A 24,791-nucleotide genomic window follows, 5' to 3' on the forward strand; every position below is an offset into this window, starting at 1 on the left:
AGCCTACACAAAATTTTACTTTGTTTTCACTCATGTTATTTTCTATTTCTGTGGTCCCAGTTATGCTGTGAGGAGCACAAACTTCACTGATATGTACTTAACATCTGTGTGACTGGCTGTGATTTATTGTAAGAATAGTATATGTGTTAGGAATTTTATGTAAATTTGGCTTTCATTCATAACCCTTTGACATATTTTCTATTTACATCTCCAGGTGACTAAAGACATTGATAATCCTGAGCAAGACATTCATGTAACAGCATAGAAGCTAAAAAGAGGAGATGGCTTCTCATTCGTCATCTAGTAATCCAGACATAGAAGATGGCTACGAAGGTGAGTTTGAGTTTTAAACAAACACCTTCCACACTGACTAATTTGTTCATTTCTAATGTCATTATTGTTACCTCTCTCATCATTCTGAATTTTTTTAAATTTTACTTACCTTTTAACCAAGACTTACTTAAAATGTATCAAATCGTTAAATTTTGGGAGTATTACTACTAGATAACCTCATTTCACATTTTAGTAATTTTGAAATAACGCAGATAATAATTAAACTACAGTTAGCATGAAGAACAGTCAGATTACGAGGATAGTTTAAATAGTTCTCTGAGTGGAATAGAAAGAAATGACTTACCTCAGTGAAACATTTCTATTTTACAATGTAGTCTCCTGTACACTAATGCACTTGATTCGTCAGTGCTCCAATGCTTGATCCCATCTTAAATATTATATCCTCAAGGCCTACAAAATACGTCACTTCTGGCTGTCAGTTCTATGTGTAAAGAGAATCTCCATTCACAGAGGAAAATTTTGAGCTTGAGGAAGAAGTGGAAATCTGATGGAACCAAATCAGACGAATAATTTATTTTTTATTTTTATTAATTTATTTAGCCTATCAAGATTAGGCCTATCTGTCCATCTCTTACACCTAACTAAGCGTTCTACATATTTCACATTGCATATAGTACAGTAAGCATGTTATACTAAATTTTAAAAAATGAAAGTTACTATAGTATACATAAGAAAAACATACACTCAGTTCATGTTTGTACATGGTAAATACAACAGTAGTTAGAGATTACAGTAAGGTAGGTTTCTAATTATGAGTGCTGGCAACAATGGGCACAGAGAAAGGGATGGATGAGGGAGAGAAAGATGACAGTTGAAGAATATAAGGGACATGAAGATGGTGTGAGTCATAGAGAAATGAAATGAGAAAGAAGCATAACTAGGAGAAGATAGGAATAATGGCAGAGGGAAAGTTGCTCGTATACATTAATTTTGGGTAATCACTATGGCAGAAGCTAGTGCTTCAACTTTTTCTTAAAAGTAGCAGGGCAAAGAATGTAGGGCAGCTTGTTCCAGAGGCGGACACCAGTGACAGTGAAGAAGTTCGCAATTTTTGTTTTTTTTGTTTTATCAATATGCACAGTTAGTACACTAGTTAGGTGAGACCTTGTATTTATATTATTATTATTTTGAAGCAAGGTAGTGGGATGCTTGCATATGAAGTAGCCAGTGAAATAGACATACTGCTTGGTAGTCCTGTAACTTGTCTGGCTACAGCCACACTAACTGTGTGTGTGAAGCATTGACATGGTCATATCGTCAAATGTTGCAGACGTAATGTGCACAGGCATTAATGGTTAGCTCTGACCATCCTGTGTTTTCACTACTCGTGCATTGTTGAATTACATTGCAATAATAGAAGTTTTGCAGAATGAGTGCTTGCACCAGTTTACATTTCACATCATGTGGAAATATGGTCCAAAACGTTTTGAGGGCATAGGGGCAAGTGGAAGCATTCTGACAAGTGGCGACAATATTCTCTTTCCAGTTTAAATGCTGATCCAAAGTTACACCCAAAATTTTCACTGCATTCTGATATGGTATAGAGATGCCATCAAGTTGAATGGTAGGGAAATTATTGCAGAATTCTGATGGGATACTAGAATTAATCGTGACATTTTTGCAGTTAGTTCAAGCCCCAGATTTGTTGCTCATTTTACCTCTGAAGGCAGATCATCATTAAATGGGACAGTTGCAGTATTTCTATCTTAAGGTCTGGCTCTTAGGTCAATGTGGGGGTCATTGGTACGGAAATGATATTTACATGAAGGCAGAACCGAAGAAATATAATTGAGATACAAGGAAAACAAAAGTGGGCCCAAGACTGACCCTTTTCACACTCCTGTTAGAATGTTTCCAGGATGATTTTTCATTCCCACAGACAATACTTAGCTATCCATTGTTTTAGAAGCTTTCAAACCACTTCACTGAGAAATTTAGTTGTCACATTTTTATGAGCAGTGTGTCAAAGTTGACAGTATCAGAAGCTTTGCTGAAGTCTAATAGTGACAAATATTGTGGCCTCATGGTTGTCAATGGCATATTTCGGGTCACCAGTTACCTTGATTGGTGCAGTATCTATGGTACTGTGTTATGAAAGTCGGACTGATATTTGTCAAGTAAGCTGAATTCGCACAAGTGATCAGTATTTCCAATGAAATAAAATTACAATGAAATGAATACCCTTAGCTGCATACAGGCGTTGATATAAGTCAACAGAGACAGTTGAAAATGTGTGCCCTGACCGGGACTCAAACCCGGGATCTACTGCTTACATGGCAGATGCTCTCTCCATCTGAGCCACTGAGGACACAGAGGATAGTGTGACTGCAGGGATTTATCTCTGGCACACCTCCCGTAAGACCCACATTTGCAACTTATTGTCCCGCACAATATTCATAGTGCCCCTGCCCATCATACTCATTACTCGCTTCATTCCTGCCGATTGCCGTAAGAGTTCAGGCACTGTTTGTGCATCTGCAGAGAAGAAGATGGTCAAATGGCTGGTGAGCCTTAACTATATATTAAGCTTTTGCAACCAACCGTTGCTTCGTGAGGAAAGAGGGAAGGAGAGGGAAAGATGAAAGGATGTGGGCTTTAAGGGAGAGGGTAAGGAGTCATTCCAATCCTGGGAGCGGAAAGACTTAACTTAGGGGGAAAAAGGACAGGTACATACTCGCGCACACAAACACATATCCATCCACACATATACAGACACAAGCAGACATATTTAAAGGCAAAGAGTTTGGGCAGAGATGTCAGCCGAGGCGGAAGTGCAGAGGCAAAGATGTTGTTGAATGACAGGTGAGGTATGAGTGGCGGCAACTTGAAATTAGCGGAGATTGAGGCCTGGTGGATAACAGGAAGAGAGGATATATTGAAGGGCAAGTTCCCATCTCCGGAGTTCGGATAGGTTGGTGTTAGTGGGAAGTATCCAGATAACCCAGACGGTGTAACACTGTGCCAAGATGTGCTGGCCGCGCACCAAGACATGTTTAGCCACAGGGTGATCCTCATTACCAATAAACACTGTCTGCCTGTGTCCATTCATGCGAATGGACAGTTTGTTGCTGGTCATTCCCACATAGAAAGTGTCACAGTGTAGGCAGGTCAGTTGGTAAATCACGTGGGTGCTTTCACACGTAGCTCTGCCTTTGATCGTGTACACCTTCCGGGTTACAGGACTGGAGTAGGTGGTGGTGGGAGGGTGCGTGGGAGAGGTTTTACACCGGGGCGGTTACAAGGGTAGGGAAGGTGGTTTGGGGATTTCATAGGGATCTCTATATATATGGTATCTGTTCTTTCGGTGAACAGATACCATCTACATATATATATCTGCTCAGTATTTTTCTTGTGAACAATCTATCCCCGTAATATACTAATTTGTCTGTAATCTCAGGATGATTGCGAGTTTTCTATCTTAGCGATAGGTCAGGCTATGCTTCGTTTCTATGAACTGGGGTACAAGGTGGGTGTGGCAACAATTCCTGTTTTAGTTGAAGTTTTTTTGCCATTACAATACCACTTGTGCATGGGTATACATTGTCATCTAAATCTGCGTTACTAATCTGTAGTTCACATTTATGTGCCTGGCAGAGAGTTCATCAGATCACCTTCAGACTACCTCTCCACTGTTCCGCTCTCAGACATTGCGTGGGGAAAAATGAACGCTTAAAATTTTCTGTACGAGCTTTGATTTCTATTGTTTTATTATTATAATCATTTCTTCCTATGTAGGTTGACTTCAGTAAAATATTTTAGCAATCAGAAGAGAAAGTTGATAATTGAAGTTTTATAAAATGTCTTTGTTTTAAAGATGGCCATTCGTTTATCATATCCATGACACTCACTCTCCTATTTCACGTTAATACAAAACGAACTACCCTTCTTTGGACTTTTTTGATGCCCTGCATCAATTCTATCCAGTAAGGATACCATACCGTACAGCAAAATTGTAACAGAGGATAGACAATAAGTGTAATCGTTTGTTTGTCTTCCCCACAACATCATCTATGAGATCGTCCCAATTTAAGTTGCTCATAATTATAATTCCCAGGTATTTAATTGAATTGACAGCCTTTAGATTTGTGTGATTTATTGCCTAACTGAAATGTGATGGTTTCCTTCTAGTACTTGTGTGCATGACCTCACATTTTTTGTTATTTGGAGTCAACTGCTTCTTTTCACACCAGACAGATATTGTGTGTAAGATATTTTTCAATTGGTTTTGGTCTTCTGATGACTTAACCAGATGATAACTGACAGAATTGTCTACAAACAATCTAGGAAGGCTGCTCAGATTGTCTTCTAGATCATTCATATAGATTACAAACAGCAGAGGGCCTTCATAAAACGCTTCTTTCTTCCTTGTCAGACTCGTCTTTTTTCACATATCTTTTGCTGTAGTTGCTCCATTAGGCTAGTGCAGTATTGTCCTGTCATTGTTTGACCAGTGGGAAGATAATCTATTCTACCACTGGGAAAATAATCCATCAGCAGAATCCCTTTCTTATCCCAGGAAACTGATGCCACGACCTTTCTGGCCAACTGTATTGCCTTTGCTTCCTTTGGTGGTGATGAATCAATGTTTTCATTGCACTGACTGTTTTGTCTGTGGGGTAAAGTAGTGGATGCAAGTTTCATCTTGAGGGGTCTTGTTGTAGATTGATTTTAAGTGATAAATATAGTTCAAGATGCCAAGTCCTTACTTGTTCCCTGTAATAACATTTACTTTATTCTCCGTCCATTGCTGTCTAGTTTTCTCTTGTTGTTGTTGTTGTTGTTGTTGTCTTCAGTCCTGAGACTGGTTTGATGCAGCTCTCCATGCTACCCTATCCTGTGCAAGCTGCTTCATCTCCCAGTACGTACTGCAACCTACATCCTTCTGAATTTGCTTAGTGTATTCATCTCTTGGTCTCCCTCTACGATTTTTACCCTCGACGCTGCCCCCCAGTACTAAATTGGTGATCCCTTGATGCCTCAGAACATGTCCTACCAACCAATCCCTTCTTCTGGTCAAGTTGTGCCACAAACTTCTCTTCTCCCCAATCCTATTCAATACTTCCTCATTAGTTCTGTGATCTACCCATCTAATCTTCAGCATTATTCTGTAGCACCACTTTTCGAAAGCTTCTTTTCTCTTCTTGTCCAAACTATTTATCGTCCATGTTTCACTTCCATACATGGCTACACTCCATACAAATACTTTCAGAAATGACTTCCTGACACTTAAATCTATACTCGATGTTAACAAATTTCTCTTTTTCAGAAACACTTTCCTTGCCATTGCCAGTCTACATTTTATATCTTCTCTACTTCGACCATCATCAGTTATTTTGCTCCCCAAATAGCAAAACTCCTTTACTACTTTAAGTGTCTCATTTCCTAATCTAATTCCCTCAGCATCGCCCGACTTAATTCGACTACATTTTCTCTTGGTGATTTTAATAACATGGTTTGTTTGGTTACCATGAGATGCTAAATTTCGCCCGCCATTTACCTTAAGGAGTTACATGTTAGAATTTCATCTTGTCTTATTTTCCATAGTTACAAATCTCAGAATCGTTCTTGTTCAATGTGTATTCAAGAAGGATAAGTCCGAGAAATCAATCAAGTCCTGGTAGGTCCATATGCTTTAACTATTGTCGAGAATACTTCCTTGTTTTCATTTAATTTACTTTCCTAGTTTTGTATTTTTATATTTGCTGCATTCTCTCATAAACCAGCTTTCTAGTCCTTCCTTCTTTGGATCCACCTGATGTTATTAGCTATAGGTTCTCTCTTTCATAGGTGTAGGTAAGCCTCCCTCTCATTCCTACCAAACCTGTTCAGGTCCTTTCTTCTGTGAATTCACCTGACCTCAGGTATAGGTTCCCTTTTTCTAGGTAAACCTACCTTCTCGCCCCCCTACCTCTCTACAAATCTGGAGACACTTCACCCTCATGGTTAACGATCATATCCCTAGTCTCTGACCATACAGCTTTTACCATTTCTAATATTGAAGATTTCTCCTTAGCAAAGTGATCTTACCCAAAAGCTACACAAAACATTAGTTTCTCACTTCCTTCATTTCTCTTATCACTCCTCTTTCTCGACCTGTTATTATTGATGTGTTATATAAGTACCTCTGAATAACTTAGCTTATATTAGTATGTCCATCCTCTATAATTTGCTTTCTTTTACTACCCACTATTCCTACAATATATGCTTCTTTCACTGTGATAGGGGTTATTTATTCTTATTTGTAAAAGTGTGCAGATATTCTTGTGAAATTTTGCTTCCTGAGTCTATAAAAATATCTACATTTATATGTAATACATTTCCCCTGATTATTGATTTTAATTACTGTTCCTCTTTTTATCATCTTCTTGTAATAACCATTCTATAATGCATATCAATGAGTGAATGCAATTAATTTTTTAGTGTAGGGACCTACGATAGTTTTGTTACATCCAGGATCTTGTTCCACATCACAGGATGTTGCCCATTTACCAACATTGTTATTGGATACTTAGTTGTTGCTATATTGTGTTTGACATAGGATGCATTTTGTTTTATTACTGTGTTAATAGTACTTGGGTCACAAGTTACAGAAAACCTGAGAATTATTCCTTTTGCTATTATTTCTCTTTCTGTTATGACCATTATTTGGTCTCCTGTCCATCCAACAAAAATTATTCTCTTTTTTCCTGGAAAATTTAGATGCCTAGCATTCCCACTCATTTCCTGTACTACCATTATCTGTATTCCAATTTTCTGCATGATTAAAATCACCTCATTCTTTATTCAGGGTATCTAGGCCTTCTACAAATATTAATAATTGTTCTGGGGTAGTCCACCAGCTATATAATATTTCTTTACTTGCGAAATAAGGCAATCTCCTTACCAGCACTTGAACCAAATGTGTTTCATATACTAGGTTATCTAAATACTTAGACCTAGTCAGATGTCACTCAATATACTTCTTATATGTACCCCATGAACTATTATAGTACTTAGGATCTAATAAGTATAGTGTCAATCAAACAATGGATAACCCAGGATGAAATGTAACAATGTTATGAAAAGGGAAGTTGCTACCCACCATATAGCAGAGATGCAGATGCTGAGTTGCAGATAGGCTCAAAAAAGACTGTCACAATCTAAGCTTTTGGCCATCAAAAGCCTTTGTGGAAAACCCACAGAACATGCAAATGCACGTGCACCCCCCCCCCCCCCCCCTTTCCACACACACACACACACAAACTCACACACAGGACTGCAGCCTCTGGCAGCTGAAAGTGTGGCTTCAGCTGCCAGAGGTTGCAGTCCTGTGTGTGTGTGTGTGTGTGTGTGTGTGTGTGTGTGTGTGTGTGTGTGTGTGTGTGAGATCTATTTTTGACAAAGACCTTTGAGGGCTGAAAGCTTAGATTGTCAACTTTTCTTCGATCCTTTGTTACTATTTTCTAATGCATTATTATACTCAATGTCCATTCTTCTTTTACTTTGTTCCTGTGATTATTTTGTTACCTCTAGAACCTCACTGCACACTCTACTTATGAACCACACTCTATTAGTCTCGGCCAGACACAACAGATGGCTACAAGCCCGCACTAATCAGTATTTCTCATTCATATTTGTTGTGTCTTATGTAAATTACTTGAGACAAAGTGTACCACCTCATGGAAACAATCTGCCCCATTTCAACTGTTATGAATTACCCCAGATATGTTTATGTGTTGATGAAACAATGTCAAAGATGTGTATGTTGTGAGAACAATAAGACACCCACTAATTCTGTAGAAGTGGTAAACATTTGGGCAGTAGGCCAGTGGAAACAGACCCTTGGAAGAGTGCCCCCCGGATCAGGTATCATTAAAAGAAAAGTACTGTAAAAGAATATGCCTAGCATGTCAAAATGTATGAATAGCCATTAAGTGGCAAGAAGGTACATTCAAGAAGGGTTCATCCTTTGGCATACAAAGAGCTTCAGAAGTTTAGCTGCATCCCTAAAATCGGTCTGAAGTGCAATTAAAAGCTAAGAGAAAAGGGAGATGATAGGAAAACACAAGAGAGCGAAAGTGGGAAAGCAGAGATAGCAGGCGAATAAGAAATAATAATAAAAAACACAATAAAATGATGATAATGGAAAAATAATGACAGTGGAAAAGAGGAGGACGTTTATGCTGGAGATTAAGTTCGGAAGGGTAGTGGGATGCAAAGATATGTTGCAGGGTAAGTTCCCCTCTCAGAGTGGCGGATCACTATACTTCGTTTGTCATAAGAATAAACCTGATGCAAACAAACACAAACGCTATGATTGGTCAGCAGCCATAGCTCTCGTAAACTCTTGGAAGTAAGTGCCAATTATGTATATGTGTATCAAAACATGTGGTGCGTGGCAGAAATCTTTTCAGTGACAAATCTAAAGTGTTCACTGAGAAAGATTTACGTGTGCAACGATAAGAATGCAGTGGGAATGTGTTCACATCTGTTGGGTGAATGCTATGAAAACACACTCCAAACCGACATTTCACATAAGTCACATCCAATGAAAATCTGTAACACAACCATCTGTGTGTGACATGCTTATAATTATGTATTATTTACATTTTAGGACAATTAATCTTTAAAAAAAAATGCAACACATGTTATAAGGAAAGCATGTAAACCATCTGAAGATGAATCACAACGATTCAAAACTGGTAACAGTACCCTTTGAATAAAGAAACTGAAAGTAAATTTGTGGCTTGTTGCGGCCAAACACCATCAACATTTGTCTTTGAATAACAGCCACAGTCTCCAACCATGTCATCATATGACAAAATTGCAAATCATTGAATATTTTGAAATGGGTAGCTGACAGGTTCTACCTCCTGCAGCTTTACAGGGCATTTTTCAGATAGATTATGGCAGCATGGTTTGTGGATCAACATGCACCTCCTATCTCAAAATGTTAGATGCTGCCTACCGTGAGGGCATTCGGATATCAACTGGAACCTATCGGACTGGCGCAGTTCAGAGACCTTGTGCCAAGGCCAGTGAAATACCACTCCAGATTTGGTACCAATCCTTCTGGCTTGACAGGTCCCGAAAATCTTTGCATTGCCTCAGTCATCAGCAATAAAACTGGCCACCCATCTCAACTCTGGGTGGCTGTTTAGGAATAGGCCCCATACAACCAAACCATTTATGATATGTGCACTGTCTCTCAGGTACATCAGAGATATGCAGCCAGGGAGAGAACAAATTGCCACACTGGTGTCTTCAGAGGCCCAAAATAATTGTAAGCTTGATGCAGTTCTATAAACTTGCGCCCCAGAGTACATTTTACGTAACTTATTTTCTTCAGTTTTAAGTATATGCCATGATTTTATCATTGTATATACTGATGACACTCAGCACAGGAATGTGCTCACTATGTTCTCTAATGGGGTACTTTCCAAGTACACCTTCCAGAACATTACAGATTACAATGTGGATTATGAATGCACTGGATTGAATTCAGATCATCACAGAATGAAGTTTCTCAGCTACTCAGACTGATTCATTGCATTACAAGCAATTCACCAAATGTATCCAGTAGACCTGTTGACTTAGATCATGCACGACACACAGCAGATCCAACACCAAGGGGGAGGAGGTGGTGTTTTGCTGTGTACTTGTATGTGTCAGCATTGTCAGTATACAGGGTAACGCCATAGTTGACAGCCAAAGAAACATCTAGCGATGTTGTGCATCGATGTACCTTGTATGCCATCATCTCATTGACAAAAGAATCGTGCGTCCCAAGTGGTGACCAACAAACTGCGGTCACTTGTATTGACCACCCAAGCTTGGTGGACGCATGCCAGCCACACAGGTAGAAGGAAGTGCTGTTCACTAGTCTCTGCATAGGACATTGCCCACTAACACATGGTTTCCTCTTCCAGTGGGAGGATCGACCACTCTGTGAAGTTTGTAGTGATCTCTTTCCAGTTCAATATGTTTCGGCTAAGTGTGTTTTACATACTGACAGTAGAGCAACCCCCAGTTTGGCAAGATATCTGCCCACCACCATCGCTGATACTGACACCAATGCAATACTGGTACTGAAATGTTGTAAATTGCTGTGCCTCATCCATAAAGTGCTGGGAAGGAGAGGTCAACATGCTCTGGTTGGATAGCTTGTCCAGGCAGTTTGACATTTTTATTAAATGGGTTTCATTTCAATAGTTCAATTAATAATGAGAGTATTTTTTTTAATAATTTCTAGGTGGTGTATCAGACACTATAATCAACTCCGTCTGTGAGGACAGCCTTCGTGCCCTCCTCCCCCCCCCCCCCCCCCCCCCCCTCCCAGATGGCATGCTGACGTTTCATAATGGTGCTGATAACTATGCTGTGGGGTGCCCCACACTCAACATCATCATCATCACCATCACCAGATAGTTATGATTCCAAATCTCTCAAGTCAGATTAAAATGGAATACTTGTTTCTCTTTGGTCAGTGCCGTTGGGCCCTGATGGCCTGTTTGGGCGGAGGTTTTTTTTCCCTTAATGGGACTGGACCACACACAATGTGCAGTAATAATAATGTCCTCTTATTACCAGAAATAGCACTTAATGATATGTTAAATGAAAAATGAGTAAAATTCTGTATAGTCCAGGTAGCTAACAAACTAAAACACAAGCAACATCTGCTAAAGCAAAGAATTGGTTCCTTCCTTCCTTCCTTCCTTCCTTCATTCATTCATTCATTCATTCATTCATTCTGTCATCCATCAAGTCTTGTATATATGAACATGAAAATTAATTCAACATGATGACCTCCCAGGTGCAAGCTTATCTTCTTTTGCTTTAGCTTATAGTTCACTGTAGGTCTTAAATGTGCCCAAGGTGGTTTGCTGCCAACTTGTGCTAGCACTGATTCAGAGCTGTGTTACCGTCAGTGAGAACTTATGGCCTATAAATGCCTGTAAGTTGTCTGGGTGTCACCATACAGCGTTACACTGTGTCCCAAAACTTATATAAAAAGGAGTTTATATTCATAAAAGATAGGAATGTGGTTGATTCTCTTAATTAATGTTTGGGCAACCCATAGTTTGAATTTCAAACAGATAGCAATCTGTTTCACCCCACACATCTCAGATGTGAGACAAAGAAGCCCAGAGGATTTAGCCATAGGTAAAAATTGACTAACACTAGAAAGCATGAATTAATGTTTTGCAGAATTGTATGCAGTGGGCCAAAAATGAGATTGTAATTTGCAATTTGGCTAAGTACCAGAATAACTTTTGTCGTTGTTCCCAATGTGGGGCGGCGAAGAAGTTGGTCGAATGAGTTGTTTGAATGTTCATTTCACGTAACAGACTATTGCCGATGCAACATATGTGGGACGGCGAAGAAGTCGTTGTTTAATGTTGAATGAAAGTTGAACATTGCCACCTTAAATCACGCGAGCCTGGCAACTAATTTGGTGGCCAGTCAGAAAGCGAAGGGAAACTTACTGACCTTAGTTCCCAGTATGCACGGCCACATTCCTGTACAGCCCAGCTAAACGAAAAATATCCATAGTTCTTCACGGGATTAGGGCTGCTTCAATAAAATTTAAAGTTCCAAACAAGATTTTATTATCTTAAAGGCTCACACAAATTACTCGAAACTTCTGAAAATGCTAAAGACATTAAATATTGTTAATTCAGCCAATCGTTTAATAGTTCAGAGGCGACTTCTACAGCAAGTTCCTCCCGAATAGTTCATTACTCTAACTAACGGTGCTCTATTAATAGTTCGCAATAATGTTAAAAAAAAAAAAGATTAATGCTCGCCTTAAAGGTGGAGTTAGTCACCACTTGCCACGCGGAATTATACTTCACACGGACGGCACAATAACAGTTTGTTACCGAAGTCTAAACGATCCAGGACGGTGTACAGTCCTCGCGATTTTCAATGTCCGTTTACATTGCTAAGTACGCGCATGTCACAGCCCGCTATGACGTCACCCGAGGCGAGGCACGATCGGACGTTAAGCTCGCGTGGACTAGGCGTTGGTCTAATGCGGAGTGAGCTTCCTACTGCCTCTGCCGCTCTTTTTATATAGCTCCGGCGCGTACCGCCAAGAGAGCATCTGTTCTTTCCGTTCCTATGCAGATGCCTGCAGCCTCCAAATGATCGCTATCTCAGGCACATAATCTTAAATATCACATTTAATAATAGCTTTACAAACTTCTCAATTTTTGTATACATACATCTGAGCAGTACAGAAGCACGTAGAAAATCTCAGCCCGCTAAAATTAAAACTTTACTCTCTAGAATTTTTACAATGGAACTAACGGTAGATTGTTACCTCTGAACCATAGCTTTATCAAGACTTGTATCAGCTGTTAATTATGCTACAAGACTAAAACTTGGTGTAGCTTTGTTAATTGTCCTATCTGATCATTTGGTCTTAAAGAATTTGTTTTATCATTAAAATTTAAAGTACTTAATCTATAATGCTTATGTACATTTTACTCACAAAAGTAGTTTTTACCAAATTACTAAAAAAACTAGAAGAGGTAACTGATTGTGGTACTTCCATTATTATTATTAGGGTGAACTGAAGCATCCTACCAATTTTCAATATTGTAGCTCTATTATTTCGCGCCTCTGATTTTTCCGAAAAACGCGGATTCTGGAGTCAATTTTAGTTTTATGGTTTTGGAAACCAGCACCACTCATTAATGACTTCTTACTGCACCTTCTCACCAAATTTTGGCTTCCTAGCGTCATTATTTAGCGCCTCCTATTTTTCTTTCAAAACGTGAATTTTACGTAAACTACTAATTTTATAACATTAAGATTTGTTACCTGAAACATTATTACATAGAACTATACTTTAACAAAGTTTTAAACACAAATCTTAATTTTTACTTTTATGTTAAATGTGGTGCAATACTATATGCAGGCGCGTTACGATGACGTGACGCTACTAGCAGTGAACTAGGGTAAGTCCCGTGCACTCGCTCGCCTCTGTATCTTATACATGATACAGCGCTTGCTTTGCTTCACCAAGTGCAATAACAAGTAATTTAGAGACTTGTAAGAAGCTCCCAAAAATGGCACATGTTCTGTCTCACTCTGCATTAATTTTAAACAGTGGAAAATCCAGGATGGAGTAGTGGCAATATTATGGAAAGGATAGATTGCTACTCGCTACTAGCTACTTTTAGAGGAGTTGTTGAGCCACAGACAGGCACAACTGGAAAACTGCTTCACACCTGAGTCTACTGAGGCCTTAGTGGCCAGAGACAGTGCTTGTGTGTGTGTGTGTGTGTGTGTGTGTGTGTGTGTGTGTGTGTGTGTGTGTGTGTTGTGCTTGCTTGAATTTGTGTGTTTTCTATGTTAGAAGAAGGCCTATAGACCAAAAGCTCATGTTTATAGCAGTATTTTTGTTGTACCTGTTTTCGACTCAACATCTGCTCTATATTGGGAATAACGATCTATCCGTTCCATAATATTGTCGACACTAATTTTATAAGAGATAACTAGTATTACTGTTTTACTTTGTGTATGTGTTTTGGCTCAACAGTTTTCAGTCTGTGGTTGTTTCCTTTGATAGAGCTGTGCATCAAATTAATTAAGATAGCAAACTCCTCATTGGACTTCTGACCTCTAACTAATGGGAAGAACTCCTAATTACAACAGAGACCTCATAAGTCCTGTTACAATCTCTCATACACAACAAGTGTCCCTGTTCTGCATGCAAAAATATTAAGTTCCATGTTTTTTCTTTCTTTTATATTCAAACAAAAGGTCAAGTAATTGTGTCTACGCATGACCTTGATCATATATCATATTAATTCTTTGATCTCATGCTGTATTAATATTTTGAGATCATGTAATTACACCAATATTACAGACTGTAGATATTACCTGCTTTATGCATTTTAAAATGATTTCTCCCTTTTCAGCAACTGCGGAGGAAAAGCTTGCTGCAGTTGATTATGAACTGCAAGAAATTGAAGCTAAAATTCAAAGTTTACAGGAGAGAAAAAATGCATTGGTGAAAATGAAAGAAAAACTGAAGGATGAAATGCTTTTGAGGAAAAGTGAGCAGGCAGCAAGTCGTAAATGGGATACAAAAGGTAGGATTGTTCTAAATAATCTAGTTTCAGTACTTGCAAGAGTAATTACTCCACAAATGAATTGCAGGAAATCCATTCATATTAAATATGGGATTGAGAGAGGTGAACCTTTCCTGACATTAATGTTTTTGTAATACTTGAGAAATTTCTGGATTTTCAGTGTAAATCTTTATAAAAGGAAGACAGTATCAGAGGTTTGAAACTTTGTTAAAGAGTCTGTGAGTTCATCACATAGTCAGTACCATGGTTTTCTTTCTCAGAACAGCTACAGTAATACTTCACTGTATTTGTAAGTGCATGGGAGAACAGAAAGGTGGAACGAATAATGAAATCCTCCAACTTCTGGTGGAAACTGGCCATCGTATAATTTCTGGTGATGACTGGTGTAGCGTAACTCATCCCACATGCTAAGATAATGCTGACTCAGGGTAAGTTAAACAAACTCAGCAGCCTACTTAGTAAGTAAAAGTGAACAGAGATATATGCAGCCAATGACACAGTTTTGAAGACGTATTTCCACAAAAAACCAGTAAGGTTTAAGGGAAACAAGAATGAACTACACCAGCTATAAAAACCTCCTGCCAGAGTGAAAGAATATTCCACAAGTTGCGCAAACAAAGTAATAGCTCCCCCCAGTTACTCAAATACTATAAAAATTATGTTTCTATCCTGAGGAGTGATAAGACAGGCAAAAGGTTGCACAGTGATGAGTACCTTGACAAACACAACAACAAAGAAAAAGCAGATTGGAGTATTATGTAAAGAGAAAGAGGGGAAAACAAAGCATGCATGCAAACATAGAAATTAAACACAACAATAAAGTAGCAAACTAATCTGGAAACTTTGGTGACCACTGCCAGAAAACTCTTTTCAGGCATTAACTAAAAGTAATGCAGTCACAAAATATCAACAAGAAAACTAAAAAACTGGCATGTACAAAGAGTCAATGTCTTTTAGTACAATCACTAAAGGTAGCAATGAAAAGCCTTCAGAGGGTTAAAAAGTTCTTATGCAGTTGGCTTCAATGGTGTTCCAGCGATTGCCAAAAAATGCGGGCATACTATGGTATTGCTGAACCACTAACTCACATCTGTCACTGTTCTTTGCAGGCAAGTAATTTCCAATAGTCACAGAGAAAGACAAAAGTAATTCCCATTTTCTAAAAAATCATGACAAAATGGACATGAACAGTTATTGGCCTGTGTCTGTAAAATACTTGAAAAAAAAAATTGCTCAAAAAACTGAAGGGCTTCATTGGCAAAAAAGTTGTACTAGCGTACATGTACCTCAGCGTGGGTTTAGACACAAGTCTACACAAACAGTTGTATATGGCTGAATTAGTATGATACTAGATTCAAAATGATGGAGCACAGCAGTCAGCCATCCTTTTCTTTCAGGCTTTATTAAAGCAAATCTGGATTTCAGCTAGTGCCTAGCCATTATCAGTGCACACTATTTCATAGTTTCAATAAATGTCCTAGTCCGTCAGTCCCCTGTTGTTTGGACTTCTGTCACAATTCCAGAATGAGATTTTTACTCTGCAGCGGAGTGTGCACTGATATGAAACTTCCTGGCAGATTAAAACTGTGTGTCCGACCGAGACTCGAACTCGGGACCTTTGCCTTTCGCGGGCAAGTGCTCTACCATCTGAGCTACCGAAGCATGACTCACCCCCGGTACTCACAGCTTTACTTCTGCCAGTATCCGTCTCCTACCTTCCATTCTGGAAACATCCCCCAGGCTGTGGCTGAGCCATGTCTCGGCAATATCCTTTCTTTCAGGAGTGCTAGTTCTGCAAGGTTCGCAGGAGAGCTTCTGTAAAGTTTGGAAGGTAGGAGACGGATACTGGCAGAAGCAAAACTGTGAGTACCGGGCGTGAGTCGTGCTTGGGTAGCTCAGTTGGTAGAGCAATTGCCCGCGAAAGGCAAAGGCCCCGAGTTCGAGTCTCGGTCGGGCACACAGTTTTAATCTGCCAGGAAGTTTCTGTCATAACTCTTTCAAGACTACTGTATAATGAAAGTAGGCTTTGCGAAGAACACTTTTCTCTGCAAAGCCAATGTCATATCACAGTCATGGAGTGTATCCACATTCCTAATGGAAGGTAACTTGATTGTACTAGATCTTTTGGATGCAAGGTAACCTGCCACAGGCATATTTATAGGTCTGTCAAAGGCTTTTGATACAGTGAATAATAAATTATTGCTGCTAAAAATTGAACAGCATGATATCAGAGGACTCGCAAACAAATGGATTGCATAATTCCTAAGCAGTTGTGTACAGGAGGTTCAATATGACATCTACAGATGACTAACTTATTTCAGCAAATGACATGTTTATCTGGAAGTAAAACAGTCAAGCAAGGTGTGCCTTGGGGCTTGATACTGAGACCTCTTATATTCCTCTTTTATATTAGTAACTTAAGTGTGAATATTGATCCCCACAGAACTGTTATATTTGAAGAGGATAGAACTGTTTTCCTTAAAGGGGATAACACAGAATACTGTGAACTTAGCTACTTAGAAACTTAGCGACTGAGCCATAAACAGCAGACTAATGATCTTTGTTATAAAGAGTGTTTCACTAAGTTTGGCATCACACAAAATACAAACCCAGTCAACTATCTGCAACTATTAGTAAGCGACCAATAGAAATTATTACTGAATTCGCAGTTGTGCATCTCTGGTTAAAAGATAATCTGAAATGGAATGAATATATTGACCAGACAAATGTTAAAATAAATACTAGCTGCAATGCCTTAAGTGTGGTGTGAGCATGTACTACTCAGAAAACAGTAAAAAGTGCATACTATACATACATAACAAGTTCACTTAAGATATAATTTGATGTTCCAGGTACTTTTATAACTGCTCTTATCATTTTCCAAATCAAGAAGGGAACCATGAGGAACATTAATGAAAGCAAAACTAGAGACTCTGGCAAACCCATTTTTTAGGAAACTGGAAATCCTAATACTACCTGCTTATATATTCTCGAGAGTGTAAAATCCTCAAAAAATCTCATAATGCCTACTGAATGCAGACTGAAGAAAAACAGTGAAATTCACAATCATTACACTATAATAAATTCAAACCTGTTTTTGTTACATGCTAATACATGACTTTGTTCAAAGGGATAAACTACATGGGCCTTCAGCTGTTGAATAAGCACCCCACAAGTGTAAAACTTATTGAAACTATCCACAATTTTATGGGCCATACTGTATTTGCTGTGGCACTGTTCTTACTTGTAAAGCAATACCTAGAACTGTAAATGTGCTGGTTATCATTAAGTGCAACACATGAACTATCCAGTGAAGCAAATTTTATACAAACCTGTTACAATATATTGTGAACCATAATTTACCCAGTATAAATATTAACACACCTGTTGCATACTAATTATTTCATATCACATGGACCAAATAAATAAAAGAAATGACACATTGCAGATCATGTGCATAGTCCTTGTGAAACTAAAAAAAAATAGATGCATTTGTAACATGAAATACAACACAATGTCTAACATTACGTACATATGTTATAACAGCATATTGATTGCAATTATTTTTTGACAAGTTGTCTTACTTGTTGTCATGCATGTGGAAAAGATTGCAGTGACAATACAGTGTGCCAAAAGATTTTACACAATAGTGCTATGACACATCAAGAGATAAGTGATTAAGTGTGTTAAGTGCTATAACCACTTTTATCAGCTTTTTGTCTTTGAGTAAGGTTAATTGTAATGGTCTTCTGTAAGTCAAAGGCAGTTCATATATGTTAGTTTTACTAGGAAGGTTCTAAAGTAATAAGGTGGTTTGTCCTTTGCTTATATGTAAATAGCTTTTTTATAAAAAAATAAAATAAAACCTTAAACATTAGTGTCATGCAATATTTTGTGTAATGTAATATCTTGTACAGACATCTTTTATTAACGTGACATGTTCCACATCATTACGAAGTGACGTATTCATGATCTATGGAACAAGTATTAATCTAATCTGTAACTATTTATGGAAACACTGACTAAATTTATATATTTTTGTTTGGTCCAGAATTTCCATGGTCAAAACAGCTTGATGAAGCACTGCACAAGGTTTTTGGCCTGACAGACTACCGTTCATTGCAGTTGTCTACTATTAATGCTGTTTTGTCAAAGGAAGATGTAATATTAGTTATGCCTACTGGGGGAGGAAAGAGTCTATGTTACCAGTTGCCAGGTGTAGTTTCTAAAGGTAAGGTAGGTAACACTACATTGTTCTGTGTACTTTTCACTTTTGTCAGTTTATCTTCTTGATCTTTTCATGTTAATAATGTGATGAAATATCTTAATGCTTTTTGTGTTGTTTAAAAAAAAAGGTTGGTTAATGTGTATTTTCTGTTTTATAAGGTGTTACTCTCGTAGTTTCACCACTAATTGCTCTGATGGAAGATCAGATAATGGCATTAAAGGCTCTGAAAGTGGGAGCAGAGATGTTAACTGCTACAGCTACAAAAGCAGATGTTAACTCTATACAGGCAGTAAGTATACATGATACATCTGATTCAGTGACTATGAATTGTCAGTCTGTGCTTCAAATAATTAAATAAAATGTGTACATTTCTGGACATAGCATGGCATTATGCTTCTGTAAATAAAATGTCGACATCTGCTAAACTCATACTAAGCTTCTGAAGATTACAAATTAATTTATCAAAACCAGTAAAGCATAAAAAAATTATTTGCAACTGATGACTGAATTTTGTCCTGAAAAAATGCATACTGTAAATTAGAGCCATGTACAAAATAATATGTATATGTTGTTTTAGTAAATCACAGTGGGCTACTCTCATTTTCAAATTTGTCTTAATGTCAATAGTATTTTTACAGAAGATAGAAAATAAGCATGAAATTTTGCTTAGTTGCAGCAAAGCTGTAGCTTAAGCATTGGGTGTCATTAACCTATAATAAACTAATGAATGCCACTGAATATTTTCCAAAATGTGTAGTGTATATTATGTCTTGCCATTATGCTTTACACTAATAAAATGCCAGATGAATGGAAATTAGTTTTTGAACATTCGTAGAGTGATTGTCACTGCTTAATTGATATTTTGAGTAAGTTGGAAACATTGTGTTATTGGAGTGAGTGGTGTGTGTAAAGAAATAAGAATATGAAGCTACTGAAATCTACATCACTGCTCTGCAATCCATATCCAAGTGGTTGGCAGAGGTTTCTCAAAACTACTTTTCGATTATTTCTAGGCCGTTCCGCTCTCAAATAGCACATGAGAAAAATGAAAACCAAAATCTTTCTCTTTATTTTCTATTTATTTTATTATGATGGCCATTTATCCCTTCGTATGTGGGAGTCAACAAAATATTTTCACATTCTGTGGAGAAAGCTGGTGACTGGAATCTTGTGAAAAGATAACTGGGTGCTTTTGTTTTTCCCATTGCCATCCTGCTCGCACGTCATATCCATGAAACTCTCATCCCTATTTCATGATAACAGAAAATGAGCTGCTCTTCTTCAGCCTTTTTCAATGTCCTCCATCTATCCTTCTTGGTAAGTATCCCATACTAAACAGTAATACTCTAGTAGAGGACAGACAAGCATAGTGTGGAGAGTCTCTTCACTAGGTTTGTTGCATCTTCTAAATGTTCTGCCAATAAAACAGTCTTTGGTTTCAATTCCCCACAACATTTTCACTGTGATGTTTCCAATTTAAGTTGTTCACAGTTGTAATTCCTAAGTGTTTGCTTGAAGTGAGATACTTTAGATTTGCACCATTTATCATGTAACGGAAATATAATGGATTCATGTCCACCCCAATAGCTGAATGGTCAGTGTGACGGGCTGCCATCCTAAGGGACCCAGGTTCAATTCCCGGCTGGGTCAAGGATTTTCTCCACTCAGGGACTGGGTGTTGTGTTGTCTTCATCATCATTACATCCCCATCTGGTGCGCAGGTTGCCCAATGTGGCGTCGAATGTAATAAGATGTGCACCAAGGTGGCCAGACCTGTTCCATAAGGGGCCTTCCGGCCAATGACGCCAAACGCTCATTTCCATGTTTGTACTCAAATGGAGGACCTCACAGTTTTTGTTGTACAGTATCAATTGACACTTTTTGCACCATACAGATATTTTGTTCAAGGAATTTTGTAATTCACATTGCTCATCTGGTGACCTTACTAGATGATAAATGACAGCATCATCTGCAAGCAGTCTAAGAGGGCTGTTCACATAGTCTCCCAGATCATTTGTATAGATAAGGAACAGCACAGAGCCTATAACATTTCCTTGGGGAATGCCAGATGTAGCTCCTGTTTCCCTTGATGACTTCACTCCAATTAGTAGGAACTATGTCCTTTCTGATGGGAAATCACGAATCCAGTTGCACAGCTGGCACACAGTTTGATTAGAAGTCACTTATGAGGAGCAATGCTGAAAGTCTTCTGGACATCTAGAAATATGGAATGAAATGAGATACCCTCATTATCTCATGTGAATAAATGGCCAGTTGTGTTTGGCATGAAATGCAAAACACGTTTCACTAGGGGGGGGGGGGGGGGGGGGGGACAATTGCAGACACGTTATGTGGGACGATGATGCAGTGGAGATACAGTATGAGGCTAGGAAGGGTTTAAGAGAGAATGAAAAGTAAAAATGGCATGATCTAGACATTACAATGCTTTGTTCTATAAAATAAATTACACTGTTCTTACAATCAGAATGCCTTTTATTTACACAGTGTTGCAGGGCTTGTAATTGATTCTCATTTTGAGAATAAGATGTTCATATCAAAGTATTTAATTTCTTTGCTAAGTTTTCAACTGTATAATTCCTCAGAACTACAATTTTCTAGCTAATATGAAAAATATAAATGTCATCTAGAAAAATTTGTGATTGCATCCAGAGCCGCCATGTTGATAAACTGGAATTCATGTGCATAGTAATAGAGAAGGGGTATGAGGCAATAATGTGGTGCAATTTCAGTGTTCTGATGTCAGTTTTTATGTAACAGTTCTAGGAAAAAATGGGAGTGCTAATATTGCCTCCAACCAATTGTGAGCATAATGCGGTTGTATTCCTATGTTCTCAGAAGCAAACACTAGCAGAGACACCATGAGCTGAGTCATGTGTATTGACCTAACATTATGAGAGTGTGGTCGGAAAGAAGGTGCAAGAAATTCAGTGAATTTAGGATGAAAAATGCCCACTGTGGTTTAACAATGAAATTTGAAAAATGCTGAGGAAGCAGAGGCTGTTGCACCCTCGCAACGGGAGGGCAGATATTGGGTCTCGCTGATTTAGCTCAAACTGTGTGTGTGGAAGCAAGTATATGACCCTATGAAGTTCCTAAAATATTTTGTCTGAGTGGGACATAGGAAAAGAGAAAATGCTCTCAAAAATTTATTGATTATTTGTGAGTGATGTTCGAATAACAGTTGCACAGTTAGTGGCATGGTGCAGTCAGTAAGTGTACACACTGATAATTTGGCAGCTTGAGTTTGATTGCCGTTGCTACTTTTTTTTCATTGATTGTATTTTGTTCCTTGCAACTACAAATTATAAAACTTAAATATAGTGTAACAGTTCCATTTATATACATAAAATTAATACATACAATTTAGATTACTTTAATTTGAATAATGATTATAGCTAAACAGTTAATTTTTGTAGTTGGGCGAAATTTTGAATGAAAGTAATATTTTTGAAAAATCTAGCAAGGATTTACCTGCTTTTATGTCTTAGAGGCAATTATATTGCGTTTTTGGGTGCTAATAATCAAAGAAACATTTAAAACATAAATATTGTTCAAATCATACACATTTTGTGAATGCACTTTATGAGCAAGAACATTTTTCTAAACTATGCTTCGGTGGAAAGCATACTTCATTCATGTTTTTAAACGAAGGTCTTTCCTCTGACAGTTTTGATGCATACCAAGCATATCAAATCACTGGCGTGAAAACAAGAGCACTGAATTGATTGTGCACGTCAAACATATTTTAATTGCATTTTCCCTAGACAATAATTCTTGCTGTTGTAGAAAATCAGGGCCACTTTGTAATCTTTTAGTTAGAACTTTGACTTTCTGATAAAAATATACACTGCTCAGTCAAAACATTGTGATCACCTACCTAATAGCCAGTATGTCCACCTTTATTGATAACAGCAGCAACACATCATTGCACGGAAGGAGTGAGCCCGTGGTAGGTCGCTGGAGAGAGTTGGCACCACACCTGCACACCGAAGTTACCTAATTCCCGTAAATTCGGGGGAGGAGGGTGATGAGCTCTGATGCCGTGTTCAATCACTTTCCAGATGTATTCGCCCTGGTTCAGATCTGGTAGGTTGGGGGGACCAACACATTAGTGTGTACGTGGTCCGCAACCAGTGTGCGATGCACCTTGGCCATCATGATACCTTGCACGAGCTCCACTGGACGCATGAATGTCCACGTGAGTGTGCCCCAGAACATAATGGAGCCACCCCTAGCTTGTCTCCATCCTGCAGTACAGGTGTTAAAGAGCTATTCCCCTGGAAGATGACCGATTTGCACCCTCCCATTGGCAAGGCAAAGAAGGTAGTGGGTTTCGCCAGACCATGCGTGCTCTGCTGCTGCGCCAGTGTCTAATGCCAATAGTCACGTGCCCATTTTAGCTGTAGGTGCCGGTGTCATGGTGTTAACATGCCCAGCATTAAATTATGATGTTACTTCCGCCACAGTTCGCCTCCTGCCCTGTTTTACCAGTCTGCCCAGCCTACAATTTCAGACAAAAAGTAATGAGGGGTGGCCGTACAACCCCATGACGCCTGGACGTGGTTTCACCTTGGTTTCGCCACATGTTGAAGACACCACAGCACTCCACAAATATCCGACAAGTTGTGGAGTTTCCAAAATGCTCGTGCCGAGTCTCTGGGCCATCACAGTCTGCCCTCAGTCAAACTTGGATAGAGTGTGTGACTTCCCCATTCTACACAAGGACAGCATGTTCACTGATACTACATGCACCATGCATGTTCCTGACCAGAAGTCATTCCTTGCCAGTTGACACTGCTGTTACCCAGCTGGGTTTATATTGATAGTAAGTTGGTGGTGATAATCTTCTGACTGATCAGTGTACACCACAGAGTTGAGCAAGACGAGGATTTTTAGGTGGAATGATCTTCCTCATTGTCAAATGTCTCATCATACACTGTAAAATCTATTTGGCCACCTCACTAATTCACCAATAGAACGAAGTTGTTGTTAGGAATGTAAGTTTTTAAATGTTGTTTCCAGAAACTTTTCATAAAGCTCTTTTGTTAGTGTTACTGGCTTGAAGCAAGTAACGATGATATTCTTATATTCTTCTTCTGATTTTTTCATGGTACCAGCAACTCGAGGACCAATTTTAGTGCTAGGCTCTAGCATACATAAAAACACAAGGGGTAACAGTTTCCATCAAGCGATTGAACTGTACTGTGCTGTGCAACAGTGGATGATTTGGGAGAGAGCAAGTTTGTTCACCAAAATGGTCTTCGAACTCTTGTAGTTGTATGTGCTGCTGTACACTGATTCATACTGGCGTCCAGTCTGGTCAGTGTTAATTACATAATCAAGGTTGAAGTTTGGAATTATACAGGGTGATTCAGAGAAATGGGAAATATTGAAAGTCGTGTTGGTAGTCATGGGTGATTAGTAGCACTGAATAGAGTATGCATCCTGTCAATGATACCTTCCCATGAAGTTATCTCTGATGCTGGGAATGGTGTGCAATGTGCATCTGCAGTCAAAGCGTTTTATGAGAACAGTGATAGTGTTGAGGGAGCACATAGAGAATTCTGCTGTCATTTTAATTTAGTCTGCCATGATTGTGTTCCATCATCACATACAATTAAAACATGGATATGTATTTTTGAGGAAACTGGTTTGGCAATGAAAAAGAAACCTCCAGGCTGTGTGCAAATGGTTCATACACTGCACAATATAAAAATTGTATGAAATGCTGTCATAGGAAGTCCATACCTGTCAATTTGTCACTACACACCATCTTTACAGTTGCATAGTTCAAGTGTTCAAAGAATATTAGTGCAAGACTTGTAATGCCATCTGTACAAGTTGCAGATCATCCAGGAACTGATAATCAGTGATCATGTTCTGGAGATGCACTTCTGTGAATTAGTGCTTGGAAAGACAATTGAGGACAAGGAGTTTATTAAGAAACTATGAATATCAGATGAAGTCCATTTCCAACTCAGTGGACTTGTTAATAAACTAAATTTTAGATATTGGCACAAGACAATCTTACGGAATTACACAAGCATTCATAGCAGAGCAATAAAGTTGCTGTGTGGTTGCTATGTCATCATATAATGTGATAG

The 24,791-nt window shown here is 38.6% G+C and overlaps 1 protein-coding gene across 7 annotated transcripts in view; it reads left to right on the top strand.

The window, feature by feature from the left end:
• The window catches only part of LOC126335096 (ATP-dependent DNA helicase Q1-like), a 138,640-nt gene that overhangs the window by 23,310 nt on the left and 90,539 nt on the right, over positions 1-24,791 (top strand). For 6 of the 7 annotated variants that reach the window (XM_049998009.1, XM_049998007.1, XM_049998006.1 and 3 more), the window contains exons 2-5: positions 215-333; positions 14,265-14,438; positions 18,490-18,669; positions 18,825-18,955. In XM_049998009.1, the coding sequence (XP_049853966.1) occupies positions 282-333; positions 14,265-14,438; positions 18,490-18,669; positions 18,825-18,955 (537 nt within the window). In that variant the 5' untranslated portion in view covers positions 215-281. Of the gene's footprint in view, positions 1-214; positions 334-14,264; positions 14,439-18,489; positions 18,675-18,824; positions 18,956-24,791 lie in introns of those variants that run through there. The other variant, XM_049998013.1, reaches the window with a different exon arrangement.

This window comes from Schistocerca gregaria, chromosome 2 (assembly GCF_023897955.1).
Source record: "Schistocerca gregaria isolate iqSchGreg1 chromosome 2, iqSchGreg1.2, whole genome shotgun sequence".
In the NCBI taxonomy this organism is placed as follows: domain Eukaryota; kingdom Metazoa; phylum Arthropoda; class Insecta; order Orthoptera; family Acrididae; genus Schistocerca; species Schistocerca gregaria.